This window comes from Neolamprologus brichardi, chromosome 17, assembly GCF_056152115.1.
Source record: "Neolamprologus brichardi isolate AB-2024 chromosome 17, ASM5615211v1, whole genome shotgun sequence".
NCBI classification, from domain to species: Eukaryota; Metazoa; Chordata; class Actinopteri; order Cichliformes; family Cichlidae; genus Neolamprologus; species Neolamprologus brichardi.
The window spans coordinates 14,004,841-14,019,551 of record NC_142120.1 but is presented as its reverse complement, the minus strand read 5'-3'; the positions used below and the strand labels follow the sequence as shown (position 1 = coordinate 14,019,551).

General features: G+C 39.6%; 1 protein-coding gene across 4 annotated transcripts in view; it reads left to right on the top strand.

The window, feature by feature from the left end:
• anks1b (ankyrin repeat and sterile alpha motif domain containing 1B) overlaps nucleotides 1-14,711 on the top strand; it is a 271,727-nt gene that overhangs the window by 168,525 nt on the left and 88,491 nt on the right. For all 4 annotated transcript variants that reach the window (XM_006780780.3, XM_006780779.3, XM_035906771.2 and 1 more), the window contains exon 13: nucleotides 10,170-10,356. In XM_006780780.3, the coding sequence (XP_006780843.2) occupies nucleotides 10,170-10,356 (187 nt within the window). The remainder of the gene's footprint in view (nucleotides 1-10,169; nucleotides 10,357-14,711) is intronic.

The window sequence follows — 14,711 nt, the reverse complement described above, 5'->3', positions numbered from 1 at the left end:
CAAAGCATTTTGGTGAGGTCATGTGAAGTGTAGCCTTAGTTTTCTGTTCTTAGCTGATGGGTTTTCTCAGAGACCTGCTTACTTTTTTCTCTTTTTCAAACTATTCTTTGTAAACCACAGAGATGCTTGTGTGGGGAAATCCCAGTAGATCTGCCCTTTCTAAAAGAATGAGACCAGTTTGGCAGGAAGAACATGCTATGTTCAAAGTCCTCTTCCCCATTCTGGTGGTCTGATGGTCCATTCTTGACCATTTGTACATTCCGAAATGCTCTAAATTGTTGCAATGGGATTGGCTGATTAGATATTTGTGTGAAACAGTTGAACGGGTATATCTATTACAGTGGCTGGCGAGTGTTTATTAAAACACAATCTCAATAAACTAATAACATAGACTTTATCCAACACACAGAGTAAGGTTGCAGGGTAAAATGAGGTTATAATAAAATGATACCCATTACTAAAGCTCAGGCTCTAATTTTTCTTTTGCTTACTTAATGCGAATGTCTGCAATACTGGGATCTCTCTCTTATACACACACACTCACACCCACCCACACACAGAAGAATATGTGGAAATACAGTATGCATTGCACACATTCAGATCTACCTACCCTGGATCTGTCACACTTCAACACTTCCTTGATTGAGCTGATAGCTACCCTGGCCACATGAAGACAGTCAAACACACTCAGAGAGTAGATAAAGCGAGCCAACTGCTTTCTGATGCTGAAACATGGAGATAATACTTTTCCCCTTACAGAGGCTGAGAGGATGCACAGACGCACACAAAGTCCATAATAAAGGCGCCAAGTATGACACCACTGTCACTCTGAAAACATCACCAGAGCATTCAGAAGGATGTCAGCCTGACATGTGGATGATGTGCCTGTGTGGAAACCCCATGACTTACTGTACAGTCCCACCTTTCCAAATTATTGTAGTTAAAGTGCTCTTGAGCTAGGGGCAAGAGCAAGCAGTGGGGGGGTGTTGATTTTGGTGGTAGATAGTGGATTGTTTTGACCAGTCCGGAGCAAGTTGATATGTGTAATTTCAACATCAGTGCAGAGTAATTTTGAGATGACAGCATAATTACAGTAAACAAACAGGACCATCACAGAAAAGACTGCCTGCCTCTGTTAGCACCAAAGACACACTTGTAAACTGCCCTTTCGGGACAGATCTCATTGGAAATGTGAAAAGGTTAAAAACAGTAAGAACGTGTTGTCTTCAGGACAAATGGAGTTAAAGTTCTCAGACATTATTGTGATAGCAGATGATAAACCAACCAATCTATCCAGTAAAGAGATTGTCTTAAAGGCTTTTGTTGATTTTAGCCTCAAATTTAATCACTCTTCTAAGATGTGTAAAAGATTTAGTATTATCAGCCCCACTGTGAATCAACACCTACCTTTACAACTCCCATGCTCACATAATTGTAGGCTTTCTGCTAGCTTGTGGCTTGTAAACAAGTAAACAAGGCAGGAAGTTTTATGCAGTGTGTTTTTTGTCTTTTTTTTGGTGGTGGGAGTGGTGGTGGGGGTCTCTCTGGTCTCACTGGTCTCTGCCAACAAAGTAGCATGACATCCATTTTTAAAGTGTTGTTTACACGCCAAGGTATACATCTTTAATCAGCGTCATACTGGAAAACACCATCAGGAGATCTATAATAAGATCTTATGATGTCATTGTGTTGTCTAAGAACCACCTTGATAATGTGCGGCACCCATTTATGCCATTTATGCACATATAACACATATAAAAAAAACATTTTAATGTCACGACATAAAGACCTCATTTATATTCTAAAAAAGTTCATATCCACATCATATGACGCCCATCACATTGCCTAGCAACCACCTTTAAATTGCTTTTGCTGATACCTCAGGTTTTACTGTAGGTATTAACTTATATTTGCAAGGATAATTTTATGTTGCTCAACAGCTTTAATAATTCCACTTCAGCCATCACACTTGAATTTAAACAAAGAAAAAGTAGCAGTTGGAACTGACAAGGAAGCTTTTTGGTGTAGTCACCGTCAGCTTTATGGAAAGGCCCATCTAAAAAGATCACTGCGCCTTCTCAGCTGAATTCTGCTGATATAACTAAAGTATTAGTTAAATGAAAGTTTACTGTTCGCTAATGAAAAACATAAAAATGCATATTGCTGGTAAGTTATTCCAGCTCAAACTGAGGTTAATTATTCAGTTGGTGTTTCTGATTCAGTCACCAATTAGCCTGTGCAGGTCAGACTCTGCAAAATATCCTTGATGTCTCTTTGGAACTGAGGAGAGGTCATTCATCAGCTTATGCAGCTAGTCTTGATGACCCTACTTGAACTTTGCAAAACAAATGGGACTATGCTGAGGGCACTCTGCACTCGCAGTCATATATATGCAACTTTCCCAGTATGTGGTAAATTCATTTAACTGCTTTGCATCTGTAATCTAACACAGATATATCTGCATTTTCCGAGTTGGTTTCTGTGAGTGTGCTATGTGTGTAAGGTTGTAATCACGCAGACTGGTTAATGATTTTGGTTTAAAGTTGCAAAACAGTGGTTATCGCTGTTGACTCACAGCAAGAAGGTCCTAGGTTCTAATCCACTTTCCAGCTGTCAAGTTTGCATTTCTCTGTCCATGCGTGGACTTCCGCTTCCTCCCACGGTCTAAGACTGTGACATCCAAAGACTTGAAATGTATGTCAACTGATTATTGGCTGTAGGCCCAGTGTATAGGTGTATCAGTCTCATGGGATTCACTCAGCTTTAAATGGAAATTTATGTAAATTTAAAATAACAGAACGTGCTGTTTATTTTAGTTTACAGTCTCTGATTTGTGGGCATAAATGTATTCCTGTTTTTTTTTGTTTTTTTTAAATAAAACGTGTAATAGCAAAGTTACTTTATCCAAATGCCCCTGTCAAAGTTGAATGCTCATCCATTATATATGCTCTGACACTGACCATGTATTCTGTACAAAGTCAACACATACTTGTGAATTGTTGTCACCTTTTGTGCTGGTTTGATCTAAATGCTCTCTCTATCTCTCTATATATTTTTGATTTATTTTGAACTTCTAGAATTATCACATTTTCTTGACTAAAACAAACCTCTAGAATCTTCACTCAACACCTCACAGACTGATTGCGAATCACATTGGCGTTTAGAGCTCATTCATCCTTTCACTCCCATCAGTCAGTTAGATGCTGAGGTTGTTGCTTGTGCCACTCGCCGACTGCTGTAACAGTGTTGCTCCTGTTAGTTAGTCAAAGGAGCTTGCAAAGAAAAGCGTCTGGACTTCTTTAAGTTACTTGAAGACGTTTCACCTCTCATCCGAGAGGCTTCTTCAGTTCTAAGGTCAAATGGTGGAGAGTCCCAGATATAAACCTGGTGGGAGTGTCCCCCCACAGAGGGACAAAAGGACCCCCTGATGATCCTCTAATCGCCTGAGCCAAGGTGTGGAACTGGGTGTGGGTCCCAATCAGCCAGAGTTTCGGATGAGTTCATTGTGAAACCTGGCCCCACCTTATCATGCGAATTCCTGAGGTCAGATGGCCCAGGATGTGAGTGGGCGTTAAGGCGTCTGGGAAGGGATCTCAAAACTGGATTATAGATGGCAGAGAGTTGGTGTCATAAACCACCGCCTCTGTTCAAAGATGGTCGCTCACAGTGGACATAGATGGCTTCTTTCACAGTGGACATAGAAGCCATCTATCTCCACCATTTGACCTTAGAACTGAAGAAGCGTCTCGGATGAGAGGTGAAACGTCTTCAAGTAACTTAAAGAAGTCCAGACGCTTTTCTTTGCAAGCTCCTTTGACTACGATGACCTGGATGACTGAGAACCTTCACAGACATACCTCCTGTTAGTTAATCTCACAGGAAATTTGCTCGGATTTGTCTGTAATTACAGTAAACACTTGCTTTACATTTCCATAAATACATCTGAGTGTTTGTGCCAGCTCTTCATATGGCCCACATTGTCGTGTGTTTGTGTAACAAACAAAAGACGAGAAAAAATGGAGAGAATGGGGCCCTCGGTTTATACTGTTCAGTTCATTTTTCTCAACCCTTCCTTACTCCAACTGAACATTTTCAAGTTATTGCAACAAGTAGGAGACCTTTCTGTGTTTGTGGTTAAAGAGATTTTCTTTCCCAGCCGGTGGCCCCAGAGGACAGACTTGGGTCATGCACTGCTAATAGAAGTGACTCAAGCTAATACTAAAATCTCTCAAGTGGGAGTTGCACATCTGAGCTTTTCCCTGCCGTTTTCTGCCTGTATTAAAAGGATTTGTAGCCGGGATTTGGATGCTTTCAATAAATGATGCAGTTCATACATATCATTAGTTATGAGCCAAGAGGACTGCTAGTCTCTGCTGGCCTCTGCATCACATTTAAATCATCTGTCACAATAGATTTGGTGGGAAAACAAGTTCAGTGCTTGGTAGCAAACAGAAGGTAAATTACTTTCTGGATTCCTCACAATCTTAGATGATGGAACAAAATAAAAGACTGTTTTATCTGACTGAGGGATAGAGCAAATAAACACAAGGGATGGCAAGCGATAGCAGAGAATGGTGGGGAGGACACTTACAATTCTAGGAAGATTATTTTGTGTGTGTGTGTATCGTGTTTACATATCTTTGTGGGGACCAAAAATTGTAAGTTTACTATACTTGTGGGGACAAAATGCCCATCCCCACAAATTTGAAGGCATTTTTGAGGCTCAAAATGTGGTTTTAGTGTGAGGGTAAATATTAGGTTATGGTTAGGTTTATGCTAAGGGTTAGGGAAAGGATTAAATGTTCCCAAAAGGATATAAAAACATGGCTGTGTGTGTGTGTGTGTGTGTGTGTGTGTGTGTGTGTGTGTGTGTGTGTGTGTGTGTGTGTGTGTGTGTGTGTGTGTGTGTGTGTGTGTAAATAAAAAACAGTTTGGGGAACAGCTAAAAAAAACCTTAAAAGGTTAATAGTCTGCACATAATAACTCAACTGGATACAGGTCCAGGATAAAAGAGCAGGAGAGACAGATTCCAATAATATTTTATTCCACATGGAAGTCATTGATTGGAAAATTGGACCTGCCATCACCTGAAATTTAAAACTTTCTTCATTAGCTATTAGGTTTGATTTTAAAATAGACTAAACCTTTAATCCACATTTGCCCATTTTAAAAACCACAAACAAAAATGTTTAACAACCAGGTGAGCAGTATGTTTAGCAGATAGATAAATAGATAGTATGTAGCGCATTTAATTAGTTCAAATGTTGAAAAAGATTTTATATATTAGATGTAAGTGCTCCTACGTCCACATTTATGAGTCACAGCGGAAGAAAGGAACAATCCCTTCACAAAAAGATCTTTAGCATGGTGTTACTTTTTCAGAGAACATCTACAGTATTTTAATGGAGGAATAAAAGTAGAGCAATTAACTGAATGAGCTATCTGCCATCAGCAGATTGGTCAATTGGTCGTAAACGGATGGGTATGGTTGGGAATAGTATTCGGGTAGGCTGCGTTGTTTAAACAATGCTCAGCTGAACCAAAGGTGTGTCACCCAGTGTGGTCTTCTGCTGCTGTAGCCCATCTGCTTCAAGGTTCAACATATTGAGGATTCAGAGATGCCCTTTTGCATAGTTTGGTTGTAAAGGTATGCATTTTATGTAAACCCTAGAAATAGCTTTATGGGGAAATCAGCAGGAAGATCAGCAGTTTCTAAAATACTCAGACTGCCTTGTCTGGTACCAGCAATCGTATCACCTTCAAATTGTATACGTTGCTGAAATACTGCATTGTCATGTACTGAATTTAAATACAGTACATGACATATTTCTTAAGACAAATAATGAAAAAGAAGTTTGATCGTTACAAGAAACACACAAGAAAACAGAGCCATATAGCTGAATGGGGCAAAAACAGCATGCATCAAAAGAAAGTGTACAAAATCCAGAGATGAGCGGTGGAATGTTACTTGTAAGAGTTGCAGTTAAGAGTTTGTTTTGGAATTGGGAGGAAAAAGGAGGTTTTAGATGTTTACCCCTTTATCTTTTCTATTCTCTTGTTCTTCGCTGCCCTCTGGAAGCAGAAGCATCGTCAGCTCGGCTCTTTTGAACATTTTGCCTTGTGAGTTTGTGCGCTTACATCTTTATGTGGACGTGTGTTGTAGCTGAAATAAAAGACAGACATATGCTATTTGCAATGCTCCACATTCGGGATCATTACCTCTAAGCTAATGTTAACAGAGGACGAGCTGCTGTAGCAACTGAAAATATCAATTAAAATCTAACCATAATTAACTTTGAGTCTACTGCTCACGTTACACTTACAAAAGCAACATTTAGAGACAAATAAGCCTCATTCTTTGGTGTATTTGACATATATTATGTTTGGGGTTTTTTGCATGCTTCCCTCAGAAGCATAGTAAATATTTCTGTGGGGAGTTTCATTCATCAGAAGTGGTGATATTCCTACCTTCTAATCATGAGATCCAATTCTCATGTTATTGATAAATTACCGCACAAATGCTGGGTTGCAAAAGTGTCAATTATTAGGATTTCAACACACGTAGCTTTTTAAATGACCTTTTTTTCCCCCTTTGCTATGTTGGAAGGAAAATGGTTTTTCCTAATGTTTAGTCATGCATGGGGTGTGTGTGTGTGTTCCCGTGTGTCTGTGCTCATTAATCCCCATCCAATCGGGCACGACATGTTCATTAGCCCGCTGCCTGTTTGCATTGTTAACGCTAAGCCTCAGCCAGAGCTATGGCACATGTGCATGTTTTTTTTTCTTATATGCGTTAATGAGTGTGCGTGTGCAGGCTCTTAACAAGCACAAGTCTAGAGAACAGACACATTTAATAGTTTGAAAGAAGAGGAAGACAAATGCACATAGATGAGCTGGCGATAAGTACAGTAAGAGAGGGATGCTTTAGGAGCAGTTGATGTACCCATTAAACTCCCTGAAGACGGAGACACACAAAGGCTCAGATTGCCACTTTAAAATACCACGGTGTCACATTTGAAGGCGTTCACTCATTCTGTGTTCACGATTGCTTAATCTCATTTTGAGCCCTCGGTGTTCTGTTGTTAAGCTTCCAGTAACACGTTTTGAGTCATGTCACACATGGCTTGTAGCAGTGTCTTTATTTTCCACAGATTATGTACGCTTTAGATCGCAGAGACCTGATAACAACGCCTAAGTTGTCGGTTTGTGTAGAATTGCTTCTGTTACACGACCAAAGACAAATGGAAAGACTAATGAAGAGAATGCGTGGCTTTGACAGCTAGTTCTTGTAATGTCCCTCCCCTTGCCCAGTCAGTGTGTTTCACTGTTGGGCTCATACATCACCGTCTTTACTCCCTGTACCCTTTCTGGGTTGTTGTGATCTTGTCTGGTTGATGCATTGGTCCTTTAAACATCCTGCCGTGTAACTCCCTGGTGACTGACTTTCCACAAAAAAAAATTTAAAATGAACTCTGTGCCATATTTGGTTCTTTGAGCAGTACCTTGGACTTGAGCAGTGGCGTATCCTGAAGTGTTCACTCTTAGCTGGATGTCATTTTCTCTCTGTGTGTGCAAAAATTCTTCTTCATTCTTCCACTTAAAAGACCGAACACACTGCACCAAATTGATCTGTGTACTTTGGGGTGGATTTCTTTCTTTTATAGGTAAAGTTAGTTGGAAATGATTGTTATTCACTAAAGAAATGGGATAAACCGCTCTACCCCAGCCTACCTGCACCCTTAAAGCTCACTCAGCATGGCGTACCTTGTCTAATCGATGCAAACAAGCAGAAAAAAACTGTCAGATTTTCCCCTAAGCTAGCTTAAAGGCTGCAGCTTCATAAATACTGCACAGACTTTAGAGTTTGGGTTAGCGTTAGTATTCTCACCCAGCAGCACTTATTTCCCAGAATAGAGAAAGATATCCACGGCATTCAAATTTATGTTAAATTAGTCATTCTTTCAGTGTCCTTCCTTTTTTTTGTACATTGTCTTCTCTTTCTATTTTCCATTCTTTTGTTCTTTATTTCAATCTCGTACCTCTTACTTTCGTCAGTGATCGCTTGCTTTTTGGCCTGATCCTCCCTATCCTGTTTCAAATGTTTACCTCTACTCATTGTTTCTTTTGTTTCTTCCTTTTTATTTCTTAATTGCTTTTCTTTTCAGTCAGCGTGTCTTCACTCTTTCCATTTTTTCATCCTCCCTCAGCCTTTTTCCCTGTTCTTGTTCTGCTTTTGTGTTTTTCATCCCAGTTTAGTTCGGCGAATATCTCAAAGCCCAATTTGAATGCGTCATGCATAGAAAAGAGCGTCCTGTCCTCCTCCTGCTTTCATTTCCTTTTATATTCCTTTCCCATCTCTCAAGGTTTCGTTTTTATACCTTGAGTCACAAAATAGACCGTGAAGGTCTTACGAAGGTTGTTTTGTTGTGCGTGTGTGTGTCTGTCTCTCAATATTTCAGGATGATATTTTGCGTTCAGAGTTCACTCTATTGATTCCCTTAGCATACATCCTTTGAGTTGTGATTGCATATACATGCACCAGCAGGGTTTTGACTGCCTGAGTTGTTTGTGAAGCTTAGCAGCAGGTTGTTGAGAGCTGCAAATGCCTCATTATGTAAGATGTGTTTACCAGATGCCAGTCTACAGTTTCATTTGTCCTCTGTCTCACTTTATCACTCACATTTGCGTCTTCTAAGCAGCCATTTTGGCTCGCTTCTTTTTCCTGTTCTACCTCTGTCATCTGCTATCTTGCATCCCAGTTTTACATGAGGAAAAAACAGATGTCCATATCTTATGTTATACACATTTTTTTTTAGGAATACATGCCTTGACTTAAAACAATGCCTTTGTGTTTTTGCCTCATATGGTGTATTTTCATGTATGTTTCCACATGTTTCAATAAACTGCTGCATCCATTTCTCCTTTTCCTAGCAGTGATTGCACCACCCACAAACTCATCCAGAAAATAATAAAATAAAATAATAAAGGGATTTGCTTTTGACTACGAGAAAGCACAAGATCTTCAGCAACAGAAGTGGATCTGTCGTATAAAAAGGAAAATTAAAAATAAAGGGCGAGAGGATCAAAACAAAAATAAGGAAAATTGCTTTATTGGTAATTAAAGTTATTAGCTGGTCCCTGTGGTAAAACGAGTGATGAAAAACAGATAACTCTTCTTACATCTCATGATGAGTGGGAACATTTATTGAGCTGCAGGCAACTGCGTTTTATTTTTGGTATAAATCAAAAAGGGGCTGTTTGTTCAGAGAGAACTGTATTTCTCTAAAGCTGTAAATTCTTGCAATTGCAATTCTTGTAATGGTTCCCTTTTAGTGGCGATCTCGTCATGAACAACATAAAGCTGCAACACAACATAATATAATGTAGGATCTGACTTAGTAAAAACCTAAAAAACCTTATTCATAAACAGGAAACTGATAAGTTTGTAGCATAAACCTATTCGCTGGAACGTTCAAGACAATTCAGTTACACAGCAAAAAGCATTTATATTTCTCGTATACGAGGGAGGCCCGAGCTAAGTGTCGTTCCTTCCACTTGACCCCAGTTGCTCTCGTCCGCTCCCTTGTAACACTGCTGTGTGTGTGTGTGTGGTCAGAGTGTGACCCCATAAACAACTTCCCTAAACCTGCTGGTCTGGAAGCCCAGCAGTTCATCTAAACAAAAGGCACTTAGACTAAAACAGATATAGATATGTTTATCCCACCACAAAACAATAAGCGAAGGTACGACCTCTCCCATGCTCCCAGGATGTGGGTGTGAAAGCCAGAACACTCTGGAATGCACACAAAGTCTTTGCAGACTATTAAGGATCAACCGTCTACCAACATGACATTGATTATAAAACTCTCAGCATATATGAGTAGATATTTCTAAGCATAAATGACAATCCAACAATATAACCCTAACAGAAACAGGTCATAATAGCACACTAATCAAAAGATATACGAATAAGTACCCTGCTACAATGAAAATGTGAAACTGAAATCGCAACATACAAAACCATACTGAGAGTTAATTTTACGTTTTTTATTCAGACGGGAAGCAAAAAAATCTGTCTGGCAAACCTTTTTTCAAGCAACCCAAACAAAACGAAACACTCAAACAAAAATGTTTTGGACTCTCAAACCCTTCGTCTTCTCTTCTCCCAGCCCAAACAGCGCACCTCTCTGTCTTCATCCTTGGATGTCCAAAGGCCGGTCAACCACAGCTGTGAGCCCAGCGAGGTGAGCTCTTCCCTCGGCTACGCCAGCTTCAGCACCAGTCCCCCTGCCAGCCCTCCACTCAGCCCCAACCAGGAGGACTCTGCAGGTTCCAACGACGACTGTCAGCTCACAGGTAAGAAGCATTAAATGCCGTTTAACTTCAAATTTTCCAGTTACAAAACAAGATGATCATTATTGAAGGCCTGAGCCTCAAGTGAGAACAAGTCTTTTACCTGGAATGTAATGACATCTCACCTCCCCGAGGGGAAGGAGGCGGAAGCAACACAGATATCTTCTCTAAGGAGTAACGCTGTGCTATTTATATAACCCTTTGCATTAATGTACTGGCAGCAATCAAAGCTACTAAAACACTTCTTCCTGTTTTAATATATGCAAATTAAGACTGAGTAACTTTGGAATTAAAGGGGAAGTGTACAATTTTAAGGTGGCATCTAAAGGGCTGTTTTAATTATTGATTGTTCTATGAGTGACTTTCCTAACTAATTTATCATTTGGTCAATTAAGAAAAATAATTAAAGAGATTTATTATTCTTTGTTGCCTGACCAAAAATCATCAGTTTGATGAAAAATAACATGGTTGTGAATAATGTGTTTTTTTTGGATACTCACTAACATGTTGCCTGAATTATTCTTTATTTTTGGATTAGTGGTGTTTTATCATCACAGGGGTCTATTCTCAGTGAAGCATCTGTAGAGAGGGAGTGAAATGTGGTTTGAGCTAAAATGAAAGGGAATGTAAAATCTGTTCAGAATATTTAAAATGCCACATTTCTCATGTGTCTAAGCCAGCTGGTGTCTTGGTGACTGCCTCTCTTACTAAATATCTACTCTAATAATGCATAACGCACATATTTTATCTGAAAGTGAATATAATGACTGCTTGTATGTTTTGCCATGTGGTGCATCATTTTTCTTGCACTTGGGTTGCTCATTATAACATAGCTAAGCCCACCTTTTTTTTATTCCTGATGTTTTCCTTTTACATGTTGTCACTGTTGCCTTGGTTTAAGTGATGCTTAAACTCTGACTGCATGGGAACCAAATAAAACCCTAATCTCTTTGTCCTGGTCCCAGGAAATTGAAATCCTATTTCTACTCATTCTATTCCAGTGGCCATAACCAAGTGGCACCTTAGAGGCTAAGAACATGTCTGAGAACAGCTGGAAGGTGTACAGAGTGCACCATAAAAGCAGGATCATTTCTGACTGAGATGAATTAGAGATCATGATCCAGGGTACACTAGGCAGGCAGACAGTTTAGCAACAGCAGGAGAACACTTTATCTTTCAGTTAGGCATCAGTCACACAGCCCTGGAGACCCTAGAGACCCACACGCCTCAGTTGGTGAGTGGTTGTTGGATGTTAATGGCGTTAGTGCTTGAAATTGGTTGCAAAGAGGTATACGATGCAGTACCAAAAGTCTTCTTGTGATTGCTTTTGTCGCTGCCAGATTGCATTGGTGGCCATCAGTTTGCGTAGGAGTTGCAAACTAACCAACAAGCGGCAGTGAAACCTGAAAAATTTAGACGCAAACCAGAAGACACAACTTTTACTCACCAAGCAAGTTGTAGTTCCAGTTGGTGTTGCACTCTTCAGTTTCACAGCAGTTTAGCGAGCAGTTTGCAGGAAAGACTGCCTTCTATACAAACTGTGGCCAACAAGAGCAATCTAGAGGTGTTTTAGTCCCACGCTGTGTTCTCTTTGAGACCAATTCTGCATGTTTACAAACAAGCAACTTCCTGCAACCACTCGTCAGTCGGGAAATATATATTTTTGCTTAGCAACCAGTAGTTACCATGGGGTCAGTAATTGGTCTTAAGTAGGGATGGGTATCGAAAACCGGTTCCTGTTGAGAACCGGTTCCCACTGTTTCAATTCCTTGGAATTGTTTGCCATTTTTGCAAACGATTCTCTTATCGATTCCAGTCACCCCGAATGACGTCACCACATTGCGGCGCGTCATTAACCTGGCAGGAAACATGGCGCCTAACGCTCAAAAGTTTGGTTTTACTTTACGAGAACGGATGACAACAGGGCAACTTGCAATACTTGCAAAGTAGATATTTCATTTAAGAGAGGAAACACTACGAATATGCAAAAGCATTTGCTCACAAAACACGCGATGACCTTAAATGAATGTCATGTTTTTAATTCCGCTCCGGACTCATGAATCTCAACCCAGCAGCAGCGGTAACGTTTGCACGTCCTCTCCCGTTAATGCGGCAGGTAAATAATCAACTAACAGTGCATATTATGTTAGCGCGATCTGCCTTATTACAAAACCTGCCATTACTGTGGGTGACCATGATGAGAGAGACAGAGTCTGGCTCAGATGCTGGCAGTTCTCACTGCAGTCTACCGGTAGCGTCTCCTTTCAGGCCACGATAGACGAATGTCACCGAGCAGTGACTAAGTTTGTGGTCAAAGGCTTTGCCACAGCAGATGCCCCGATTTTCGGTAAGTGAATGTGTTTAATTGTAGGCAGGGACATTACTGGATATTCTTGTGTAATTGCTACAGAAGAATATTTATTTTGTTATTTTACATTTACAATTTTTTTCCCCGGGGACCCTGTGACACCCCATTGAAGAGCCATAGGCTGTGGATCTCTTAAGATCTCACTGTTGGGTTTGTAAGGCCATGTTACTCCTAAATTTCTATCTTGTTCAAAGAGAAGATATAAAACAAAGTTCTAAGCTAATCGACCTTAGTGTTTTCCTTTTTTAAAAATAAGAATCAATAAGAGAATTGATAAAGAATCAAATCGTTAAACAGAATCGAAAATGGAATCGGAATCGTGAAAATCTTATCAATACCCATCCCTAGTCTTAAGGCCTGTGTGACTGTTGTTTGACAAGCAATTTCGCAGTGACTACTAGCTGCCTCTAGCAACCAGTCACAACCAATCTAGGACTGCTAGTTGGTCTCTAGGCCTGTGTGACTGGGGCCTTAACTTAAATGAATCACTGCAGCGAGTGCCTTACTGACTTCATTCATCAAAATAAATGAATAATATCTCTATTTGCTACTACTTGCAGATGCTGGAGCCATTCAAGCTATTGCTGAAAGGATAGTCATGTTATTAATGCAAACATATTGAAAGATGCCAGTTTGGGTTTGTTTGCATTCAAAGTTATCAGCACATCCCAACACAGACACATTAGCATGATGTTTTTAGATTATATCCCATTTTAACTTGTTAAACTGTGTTTGCATAATCTGCCCTAGACTTTGTTTTGACGAATACAGCCACACCAGCTACTTTTACACAGCATCAGTTACTGCAGGTTGGCTCTGACACCGAATGTTCAGCGGTTAGTTAGACCTGTCGGGTAATGCAGGTTCATAGTTATGAAAATGCAACATTTTCAAAACTCCCATTTTCCACAAGCAGCGTGTTCCTCTCACTGGCAAAAATAATGGATTATAATGGATTCCCAGAGGACTCGTGATTTTCTCCTCATCAAAGAAACACCGGTAATTTTCCAGCCAGTGAGAATTTAGTCAGATGAAAGCATCTGAGCAACCAATCAGCCAGGTGATCTGGAGACTACAAACTTCAAACTTTCCTCTGTCTTTTCCCTTAAAACTAAATGCATCAATGCTTTGCAGTTATTAACATTTTTTTTTTAAACTTACTATTAAATATTCACCAAAAATCTTCTTTGCTTTTGCAGAGAACTCCACTAATCATGGCAAGCCAGTGAAAATGAATGTATTTAGCCTGATATATTCACCATTTTAAATGCTTGTGGGGATGTAACGAACAGATTAATGTTAGAGATTAAACTATTACTACTGAATAAATCATGTTAAATATATTCTTTTTAGTCTGGCATTTAAAAAGCAAGATTTTAGGGTAACAATATAGCAGATGAATCGCACATCTGTTCAGCTTTGATGCAAATCAGGATGCAAGCTTGTTTGCAAGCTTGCTGGCTATCTTAAAAACTAGGCTCTGAGACATCAGCAAAAAAATCTCTGTTAGTCCAGTGGGGAGTCGCTTTTTCTGTCACACCAGATAAAACACTGTTTCATCATTAGATGCTCTCCCCCGCTGAGTTTCAAAGTTTCATCTCCAAAAGGAATATTTGGAGTAATGAATAAGGTGTTCATATAAGAGTCCCGTAATCAGTGCATCTGAGTCTTAAATCTGCACACGTGCACATTTCACTGCATTTATTTAAGCTCACAAAATAAAAAAGTAGCATAAATGCTAATTAATGCAATCATGTTTACTATTCACGTGCCCCTTTTTAAAAAAACTACATATTTATGAGTTTGACACATTTTTAACATCATGGACTTTCCATTACCATGTATGTTTCTGTGTAAATTAGGGAATATTTTTGAATATTCCTTAAATTATAAAAAATCAAGTCGTTCATGCGACGATTTCTACTCCTGGTTTTATGTGTGTATGTATAAGGTGGCTATAATGTAAAAATGGCACTTTAAGGTTTGATGG